This window comes from Pinus tabuliformis, chromosome 2_1, assembly GCF_031772625.1.
Source record: "Pinus tabuliformis cultivar Carrire ecotype Pingquan chromosome 2_1, CPIR1, whole genome shotgun sequence".
Taxonomy (NCBI): domain Eukaryota; kingdom Viridiplantae; phylum Streptophyta; class Pinopsida; order Pinales; family Pinaceae; genus Pinus; species Pinus tabuliformis.
Window position 1 is genome coordinate 815,717,192 of NC_142299.1, and position 11,031 is coordinate 815,728,222.

General features: G+C 38.0%; 1 protein-coding gene across 1 annotated transcript; it reads left to right on the forward strand.

Moving 5' to 3' along the window:
* Nucleotides 1–1,084: 1,084 nt before the first annotated feature.
* LOC149203115 (uncharacterized) lies at nucleotides 1,085–2,363 on the forward strand. Its single transcript, XM_089401766.1, has 4 exons — nucleotides 1,085–1,402; nucleotides 1,547–1,802; nucleotides 1,914–2,013; nucleotides 2,151–2,363. The coding sequence occupies exons 1-4, from the start codon at nucleotides 1,273–1,275 to the stop codon at nucleotides 2,361–2,363; spliced, it is 699 nt and encodes a 232-aa protein (XP_089257892.1). The 5' UTR covers nucleotides 1,085–1,272.
* Nucleotides 2,364–11,031: the final 8,668 nt, after the last annotated feature.

The following is an 11,031-nucleotide window of genomic DNA, read 5'->3' on the forward strand; positions in this document are numbered from 1 at the left end:
TTTTACGCTTAGAACTAATGTTCACCACCCCTAATGTTCTACCCTTATTCACCACAACACAAATATAAATTCAATTATCTCAAAGTAAATGAGTTTTATTATACAATGCACACTACCTAGCATATATACATATAATACCCTAAAAGATGTAAATTTAATATATTATTTACTTCATAACGAAAATCAAAGTACAAAATTTTCAATTTAATAATCTTATGGATGTATCTTTACACTTTTGGAGCAATTGTTGTTTAAGTGTTGGTTAAAATAATACATTATATTTGTGCTATGTCGAAAAATATATATACACACCCGGAAAAAGGATTAAACAAAAAAATTCTTCAAAGTTCACACTACCGAATGGAATTTGACGAGCATATGCCTGAACGGTTTTTTTTAAGAGTAAAGGTTGTTAAAACAGTAAAAATGACGGATAACTTACCCATTAAACATTGTTCAAAATTCTTCGAAACTACAAACATTCCACAATTTTTATTAAATTTATGGAAATAAACGACGAAATTTTCAAAACCATCGAATTTCATAACTCATTCCCATCACTGTCTAACCTACCCAATCCTACAGGATCTCAGGATATGCAAGCCATAATGGACTCTGTTTCTGACGCGGGATTAATATCTGTCCTACGCGCGGAAAATATGACACAAGTGCTGCGACGACAAATGACATATTCCGTTATTAATTTATGGTAACGTATACCTGAAAACTCTCGCTTGCTCCAACACAAAATGAAGCACATGTTCATTCTACATACCAGTAGAATCGTTCTTCTCAATCACCGCCAGTGCGCTACACTTCTTTTTCCATCACGACCGACTCGTACCTAATTTTCCATTAAAGGTACATAGCAAGCAATAACCCCTCCATGTGCACAATTAGCACACCGATGAAACCGTTCGTCCAACTTACATACAATTTTCTGTTCGTCTACCATAAGCTGTGGCTTTATTTGACCAGACTCCACAACATTAACGTGGATTTTACTTTTAGAATAATTAATGCCCCTCTATTTACTTTGCTATTAGTGATCAGCACATGCGAAATATACACCTGTAATTTGCGAGGCCGCCTCACCCGCTCACCTTTTCCCGATTACCGCCCCTGCCTGCCAAATATTTATCATCTTATGAACCGCAAAATAATCTACATTTATTCGGCTCTTTGATTGATCCCAGGAGTATCAGAGCTTAAAATAAGGTAGTTTGCAGTGGAAATTTTGGTGATTTATCAAAACAATTCAGTTCGCCAGATATGTCGCCAAGTGCATCTGTAGCTTTCGACTTTGTGCGCATTCAGAACGCCTCTAGAACAAATGGAACAGGCGTAAATGGCAGTACCAATTTGGAATTCGGCCCTGGAAAACAGCTAGCCAAGCCAAGATGTATGGTTTCATTTACAAGCCCGTTGAAATTGTCTCGCTGCTTTATTTTTAGATCGGCTTGTGCTTTCCTTAAATTTATCTTCTGTTCTTGTTTTGGCGGAATGTTTTGACTGATTTTGTAAGTATTTTTTATGAATGCAACAGTGCAAGATCTGTCGCGGATAAAACCGGAGATGATGCAAAAGGTGCTTTCGTCGATCAGACTTCCAGAGGACAAGCATGGCGATTTGGCTTATGTTAATCATCAGGTCAAGGGCCTTAATGGACGCTCTGAGGCGCCCAGTCACGCCGAAATGATGAAATTATTTCCATTAAGTACCGATTACGGTTCAAACACTCGAGTTAAAGAAAGAAATATCACCGTGCCTTTTGCAATCAGCCAAACTGATCCGGTTTCCAGGTATTTTCATGTCCAGACATTTGTAATTTGATATATTTGCGAATTCTTGATAGCTGAGCGAGCTTAAATGTTGTATAAGGCTAACTTTATGTCTTCTTGCACTATTTGCAGCAGATCAGTTCCAGCAAAATCTCCCGAGCAGCAGTCCACAGGTCAACTCGTTATTTTTTATAACGGAATGGTGAATGTTTACAATGTGCCGACTGAGAAGGTATTATTTTGATCCGGCAAAAAATTTAATACTTTAAAAGCAAATTTCGCATAAATTTTTTGACAAAACGGTTGCATCTTTAGTCCTCTTGACGTTATTTAATTGATCGCAGACTTACTTCGTTATTTTCGTGGCAGGCAGAAGCCATTATTAGGCTTGCCGGCTCTATAATCTCGAGCAAAGCAAGCACACCTCAGATTAATATCAGCAAAATCCAACACATATTGAAACCGCCGCACCAAAAGCCTGCATCGAACGCTGACAATGAAGACCAGTCTGAAAGAATTCCCTTAGGTAAGACGCGGATGGCAAAATATTTTATATTGACAAATGTGGTTCATACTATTTGACAGAATGTTAAAAGTTAAGAAAAGGTTTTCAAGATTGAAAATTGTGTTTTTAACTTTTTTCGCGCGCAGGTCTGGAAATTGTCCCCAAATTATCTGTGCAACGCTTCCTCCAAAAGCGAAAGGAGAGGTAAAGAAACTCTAGATCATCTTAAAAAAAATATGTATATTCAGAAGATTGAATAGCAATTCCAAAATTTAAATCATTTACTGATAATTATTTTCAGTGTAAATTTAGATGACTGAATAGGCAAATGTTTATTAATCGGATGAATTTTTTTGGTACAGAATGAACAGAGTGGCCCCTTACACCACGATGAAGCCAGGGACATTGCCTTCGAAAGCAGGGAAAGATTCAGACGACGAGATCATCCTCTCGTTGGCTTGTCCATCCCACGGATTTTGAAATATCGGTGGCTGGTATTAACTATTAATGGCTTCACGCGACATTTTCGTTGACTTAAAACTGAGCGAAGGACGCGTTTTCTTTCGAGCACACCGTGACATGCGAAGCTTGTGGGCAGCAGAAGTAGGCACAGCTTGCGACGGCAGTTTTGCCTCACACTCTCACATAGTTGGGGTTGGTAATCCGAAGCTGCTGAGCAATTTCTTAATTTGGCACCATTTATTCTGCACCGCAGATATACCAATTGGATTGTAACCTTAATCATTCAGTAGATAGTTTTCATTCTTTCATTTATTGTAGTGATACTTCAAAATTTTATGAATTTTATACAGAATAAAAAGATATCTCCTGATTTAGGGGGTCTTTTATATGTGACGTGAAAAGTGGAGAGTTGGTAAAGTACATCATGTACGTTGGAAAAGTCCATAAAGTTCACCGCTATATAGTTTTTTTATAAGTATATAAATTCCATGGAAATCTGTGAACGAAATTCGTGGTCATTTATATTGATTTTATTAGAGTTGGCATTATCTTAACAATTTGTTTATATGGGAGTTGTTTTTAAATGTGATTGTTTGGAATTTTTAAGGAATTTGTGGTAAAATTTTGATTTATGTTGTTTAAATTAGTTTCTTGATGGTATGTATTAATTTAATATTTTGGAAAATCTCAGAATTATTTAGATTGTACAAAATTCACACATCAAATTTATGATTCCAATTTATGATTTCAATTGATTTCAATAAATCCATATAAAATTATAAATGGAAAATCTTTTCAAAAATCACACTTAAAACAATTAGATTTACCTAATATTAAAGAAACCCAAATATAGAATTTTTTTTACTGAAATAGAATTAGATATAATAGAGTTTAGGCTTCTGTGATCCATACCAAGTTTACAAAAAATATTTTTCGGCGAAGGTCACATGTGTTCACACCTAATCCTCAACGGATGGGTGAATTGGAACGCGAACAGTCATCAAGAAGATGAACTGATCCGTCTCATTTATGTATATAAATGATAGTTAGCTAATGAATTATGCAATCAGTTTTTCTCTGCCCATTTTGGAGTTACCCTAGCCTGACATGGTATCAGAGCACAGGTCTCAGATTCCTTGTAACTCCTCTGGCCATAATGCCTCTGCCTGAACGTTTGCCTGGCACCTCTGCCTGAACGTTTCACTGGCGCCTCTGCTTGAATGTTTGCCATAATGCCTCTGTCCTACGTGTCATTGGGTCTCTGAGTATCGGTAAGAGTCATTGATTGTTCTGCGGCCTGTTCTCGCTCTCCTCCCTCTCCGTTTGCCGCTCTCCTCCCTCTCCGTCTGTCGTCTACCACTTGTGGAGTAGGAGTAGGTGAAACCAATTCTATGGATTAGGCGTTTCACCGGAAGAAGATTCGGTTCGATCAACCTTCACGACCAATTGGGCTCTGTCATTTTTAGCCACTGTTTGTAAGCATTGAGTCTGAATTGCAATAGCCATTCGGGTTCCTTCTTTTTTGCTGAAATTAACCTAATGGTTTCCTCAGAAAGTCCTTTGGGTATGTACTCGGATTCAATCTTTGATACAAAACCATACTCGTAATCCCTTTTCAAGTACTGGTGAACTGGGTCATTGGGGTCCTTGCCTCTTGTGAGCACACTGCACCTTTCGTCCACAGTCGCGTCAGGGGCTTCTGCACGGATTCCAGCAAAGCGCTGGCGGAGTTTAGTGGGTGTGGCACCCGGTGATGGATAAAAAGCCTGCATGAATCCGAGCCGCCACAAAAATATCCGATATAAACCCTGTTCGAACTATATGGCCGTGAACCTCAATACCCACTTGCAAATTCAATAGGCTCGTGCATGCCTTGAGTAGAGACGGAAAGGTAAACCTGTTCGGTTTCATATCTACCAATTCCATTTGTTTATACAATTCAAGCGCTTGCTCCGGGAAATCATTATTTGCATACCCTCTGATCATCGCATTCCACAATGAAACATCGCGCTCGCATGTTTCATCAAATAGAAGGCGTGCGCAATCCATTTCACCCAACTGAGAGTACGTTGCAACCAGTTTTGTGAGCAAAAAGGTGTTGTGATCAAGTCCCGTTGTGATCATGCGGGCATGAAGCTGTTGCAGTTGCTCTATGTGGGTACAAGCCTGCAAAACAAAATCGAAAGCGTTGAGATTGATGTTCCTGGAATGGGGTTGACGTTTGCCAGAGACGGCAATGGCAGAAGCAGTGTGATGCAGAGGTTCGGCACTTGTATTCTGAAGCGAGAAGAGTGTATTGGTTTGATTGCTTAAGGTCGTTTTCCATGCATTCTTGACACGAAGCTGCTGGGATAGTTGAAAGTGTTCAGTATTGTTCAAAAACATTTGTATCATTCAAAAGTTTTATATATTGCGCTGCTTTCATAATAATTTTGCATTGATATATATATTGAAGTGATATATTCCATTGCGAATTTTTCAAAACATAATAATATTGCAGTGATATAAGAAATGTTGATGCTTCTATAAAACGTTAGAAGAAAATAAAGTGCATAAGGATTTTTTTTTAGCAGAAATTTTTTTTATCAACAGAAGTTTTCTTTTTAGCAGAGACATTCTTTTACAGAATGCATTCAATCATTTCTATGGTAGGAATAGTTCTCACTGGAAAGGAGAACTATTCAGAATGGTCTCGGATGGTAAAACACACCCTCATCTACAATGAGTTGTGGAAAGGAGTGTGTGTCGGAGAAGAAGACAAAGACCCTGTGCAGCCTACATCAGATAAAGAACTTGTCATTTGGGAAAACAAGAACAACAAAGCCTATGCATTAATCGCAGCATCTGTAAATGAAGAAGTAAGTCGTCATATTTCATCCTATTCCATTGCCTTTGAAGCTTTACAAAAGCTGAAAGAACTCTATGATTCACATTCTGCACTTGAAGTTGTTCAGCTCATGATTAAACTCTTCACTCTTGAACTGAAAAATAATGGTCCTCTTGCTCTTGCATCTGAAATAAAGTCTATAATGCATGATATTAAATCCACTAAAGTTGAGCTGGATATCTCTCTTATTGCCTTTCTCAAAGCACTCTATCCTACCTACTCAAATTATCTTGAGTCTTTACAAGCAAATGGAAATCTTAAAGGCATAACCTTTGAGTCTCTTGTGAAAAAGTTTGCTGAAAGAGAGAAAGCCTTTGGAAAGAAGACAGTCCCTGAATCTTCTGAAGAGACTGTTTGCCTTGCTCATAAAGAAAAGCATCCTGCTCAAGATTCTACAAGAGGAAGAGGTGGACGAAGAGGAAGAGGAAGATACTTCAGAGGCAGGGGGGCAGACATTCTCAAGAAGAAAAAGCAGATCTACATTGCATTCGCTGCAAACGAAATGGATCACATGATGCTTCTACATGCAAGCTACCATGGGACAAAATTGAGCAGAGAATAAATCAGCAGAAAGGTAAAACTGATGACATAGACAAAGGTAAAGCACCTGAATCCGCTCACTATATTGAGGCACAATGTAACATTGGAGTAAATGAAAATTTGTTTAATGCTTCACTTGCTTCTTCGAAAAATGATTGGTTGCTTGATTCAGGAGCAACCTGTCATATGACTCATAGGAAAGATTTTTTTGAATATTTCACTGACAATGTTGATGGAGCAATATACTTTGCAGATCAGTCAAAAATCAAGCCATCAAGGCTTGGCACAATCAGGCTTAAACTGCATGGTCTTCCAGACTTTCTTCTGGATCATGTTCTATATCTCCCACAGCTCAAGAGAAACTTGTTGTCCCTGGTCCACATCCGTCAGCAAGGTCACTCCATTCACATGTTTGATGGAAAGCTTGAGGTAAGAAAGGCATCTGACCACTCACTTGTCATGAGGGGTATAGAAGAAGAAAGACTTCCTAAACTGCAAGGAACCTTTGCTCATGCGCAACATTTCTCATATATTTCTCATCATGAAGAAGGTACACTTCCGTCAAGTTTATTATGGCATGCTAGATTTGGACATTTAAACTATGATAGTCTCCGCTTGTTGAAAAAAAATGGTGTTGCTGGTTTGCCTACAATTCCTAGAAAACATAAGCAATGTGATGCTTGCATTCTAGGAAAGCATAGCAAACATTCTTTTCATGATTCACATTCAAGAGCACATAGGAAGCTTGGACTCATTCATTCAAATTTATGTGGTCCAATCCCTGTTCCTTCTGCAAATGGAAATAAATATATCATGACATTTATTGATGATTACACCAGAATGTGTTGGGTTTATTTATTGAAGAACAAATCTGATGCTTTTCAAACATTCAAGAATTTTCATAAGTGGATTGAAAATGATGCACAATCTCATATTGGGTCTATCGCACTGATAATGGAAAAAAATATACATCAAATGAATTTTAACACTATCTTCGCCAACATGGGATTAAACATCAAACAACTGTGCCTTATAATCCTCAACGGAATGGTGTAGCTGAAAGAATGAACAGAACAATTTTGAATATGGTACGATCCATGCTTTTCTTCAAAAATGTAAAGATAATGTTTTGGGCTGATGCTGTTCTATGTGCTGCATATATAAAGAATAGATGTCCATCTAGTGCTATAAGAAACAAGACTCCTTATGAATTGTGGTATGGACATGTTCCTTCGGTAAAACATCTCAGGATCTTTGGTTCCACCTGTTATGCTTTAATACCAAAGGTACATAGAAACAAACTTGGTGCTAGAAGTCGTAAGTGTATCTTCCTGGGGTATCAAACACATCTAAAGCATACCGTCTCTATGATGAAGTAAATAAAAAGTTTGTTATATCTAGAGATGTCATTTTTCTTGAATCATCCAAATCTGACAGTGTTGTTGAGTGGCAACTTGATCGCTTGGATAGATTCACAAAACCGAAATCATTTCAAGAGTTTGATAATCAGATTCCACATCTTGAAGGGGGGATTCCTATACTAGAACAACATGTGGAATCTTCTTCTGAAGAACAATCTCCCCTGCATGAAACTCCAACAACGGATGATTCTTTAAGTGATGTAATTGATAGAATTGGGAGACTCAATCTTGATTCAGTCCCAACTCAATCAACAGAGAAGCCTGGACCATCTCAGAAAGGTCCCACAAAGTGGCTGACAAAGACACTTGAAAGTGTTCATCCTGATGAAATTGGAAAAACAGGAACCAGAAATACAAACCGACAAGATGGAGGTGATGTAGATAACTCTAATTCACCTGTTGATATGGATGTTACTTATGATTGTGAATTGAACTTGTCTACAGATTTCGAATCAACTTCCTTCAAAGAAGTTGCTTCTCATGATGAATGGAAAGAAGCAATGCAAAAGGAGTATGATGCCCTCATAAAGAATGGCACTTGGAAGCTGTTTGATCCTCCATTTGGAACCAAACCAATTGGCTACAAGTGGGTCTACAAGAACAAGTACAAAGCTAATGGCTCACTTGACAAGCACAAAGCTAGGCTTGTGGAAAAAGGTTTTGTACAGAAAGAAGGGGTTGATTATGAGGAAACTTTTGCCCCCAAAGGAAAATGGGCCACCATCCGGACACTCTTTGCACTAGCTGCTCAGAATGGTTGGAAAGTCCATCAAATGGATGTAAAAACTGCATTCTTGAATGGAGATCTAAAAGAGAATGTTTTTATGTCCCAGCCTGAAGGATTTGCTGTGAAAGGACATGAACACAAAGTATGCAAAATTGTGAAGTCCTTGTATGGCCTCAAACAAGCACCACGAGCCTGGTATGAAAAACTAACTGAGCATCTTCTGAAACTCAACTTCAAACATTTTGATCTTGATGATGCAACTTTATTTTTCAAGAAAAGTGGCAAAACAGTTCTATATCTTGTGGTATATGTAGATGATCTTTTAATGACAGGGAACAATGAAAGTTATATTACATCCATAAATAAAGAATTAGGAAAAAGTTTTGAAATGACTGATTTGGGCTATGTTCATTACTATCTTGGCATTGAAGTAACCCAACATCCAAAATCCATATTTCTTTCTCAAAAGAAATACATTGGAGATTTTTTTAATAGATTTGGCATGACAGAGTGCAATCCTCTTTCTACTCCAATGGAACAAAACTTGAAGCTCACATCTATTGAAGGAAAGGAATTTGAGGATGCAACAAAGTATAGACAGCTTGTTGGAAGTCTCATCTACCTCACTACTACCAGACCAGATATTTCATTTGCTGTTGGAATCCTCTCCAGGTTTATGCAAAAGCCTTGTGAGGGACATTGGTCTTCCGCAAAAAGAGTTCTAAGGTACTTGAAGGGAACTCAAGACCTTGGAATCAAGTATACAAAGGTGGACGACTTCAACTTGATTGGATACTCTGATTCAGACTTCGATGGAGACAAAGAAACTGGGGTATCTACTTCAGGATATGCTATGAGTCTTGGATCAGGAGCTGTCTCTTGGAGATCACGCAAACAATCAGTACCAGCAGATTCCACAACAGAAGCAGAATATTTGGCAGCAGCTGAAGCAACGAAAGAAATTGTGTGGCTCAGGAAAATTCTTGAAGATTTGCAAGTAAAACAAATACAATCAACTCCACTCATGATTGATAACACCTCTGCAATAAAGTTGGCCAAGAACCCAAAGTTCCATGATCGCACTAAGCACATCAATACTAAATATCATCTGATCCGACATCATGTTGAGGCCAAAACAATCCATCTCCGTCATTGTTCCACAAACGAGCAAATTGCAGACATCTTCACCAAAGCGCTTGGAAGAGAAAAGCTTGAAAGATTCAGAACGATGCTTGGACTCACCAACATCCCTTCAGATTAAGGGGGGGAATGTTGACACCTAATCCTCAACGAATGGGTGAATTGGAACGCGAACAGTCATCAAGAAGATGAACTGATCCTTCCCATTCACTACAACAAAACCAGCGATTAGCGTCCCTTTTTACTTATTTTTTTGCATCTAGAGCCCATTTTTGGTGCTATTTGCATCCATTTATCAAATATGGTGCAAAACTTGACACAAAATTTGCATCAAGTTTTGCACCAAATCTTACACCAAGTTTAGCACCAGGTATTGCAATAGGTTTTGCACCACGTTTTGCACCAAATTTTATGCCAAGTTTTGTGTCATGCTTTACACCAGGTTTTGTTCCAGGTTTTGCATCAAGTTTGGCACCTAATTTTGTTTGACATACTTTTGCATCCTCATTTGCATCCACTTTTTGCACCTACACTTGCATCAACTTTTGCATCGACTTTTGCATCCTTTTTCAAATCATTTTTTGCATCCATTTTTTCATCCATTTGTGCATCCCTTTTGCGCCAAGTTTTACATCGTGTTTTGTTTCTAGTTTTGCATAAAATTTTGCATCTACTTTTGTTGCATCCACTTTTCCCTCTTCTTTGGCATCCATATTTACATCCTCTTTTGCATCTATTATTGTACCCACTATTGCATCTAATATTTTTGTGCCACAATTAGCGCCTAGTTTGGAACCTCCTTTTGCACCCAATTTTGATTATAATTTTGCATCCACGTTTGCATTCTCATTTGCTTCTAGGTTTTCATCAACTACTACATCTATTTTTGCATCCCTTTTTGTATCCAATTTTGGACCGGGATTTGCATCGGGTTTTGTGTCTCGTTTTGCATCTACTTTTGCATCGACTTCTATTGCATCCACTTTTGCACACAATTTTGCATCCACTATTGCACCCATTTTAAATTTCACTTTTTGCATCCCTTTTTACATCTTCATTTGCATCATACTTTGATTCTTTTTTTGCATCTATCATTACATCCACTTTTGTTATGCCACAATTTGCACCATGTTTTGCACTCACTGTTGTATCCACGTATGCTTCCAATTTTGCATCCATGTTCACATCCTCTTTTGCATCAAATATTGCATCTATTTTTGCATCCACTTTTATGTCAGGTTTATGCATTGGGTTTTGCATCTCGTTTTGTATCTACTTTTGCATCTACTTACATTATATCCATTTTTTGCATCCAATTTTGTTTTGCCTGTTGCATCAATGTTTGCTTCCACTTTTACATCCATTTTTGCATCTTATTTTGCATATTTTTTGTCTATTGTTACATCCACTTTTGTTGCACCATATCTTGCGCCTACCATTGCAACCACATTTGCTTCCACGTTTGCATCCCCTATTGCATCCACTTTTGTTTCATCCATTTTTGCATATACTTTTGTTTCCGTTGTTGCATCCACATCTGTTTCACCACAATTTGTGCCAAGTTTTAC

Bases quoted from the DNA above. Each gene is read 5' to 3' on its own strand.
- LOC149203115 (XM_089401766.1), top strand. From the start codon at position 1,273: ATGTCGCCAAGTGCATCTGTAGCTTTCGACTTTGTGCGCATTCAGAAC. The intron at 1,403-1,546 runs GTATGGTTTCAT...TGAATGCAACAG, and splicing joins ACAGCTAGCCAAGCCAAGAT to TGCAAGATCTGTCGCGGATA. The intron at 2,014-2,150 runs GTATTATTTTGA...TTTTCGTGGCAG, and splicing joins ACAATGTGCCGACTGAGAAG to GCAGAAGCCATTATTAGGCT.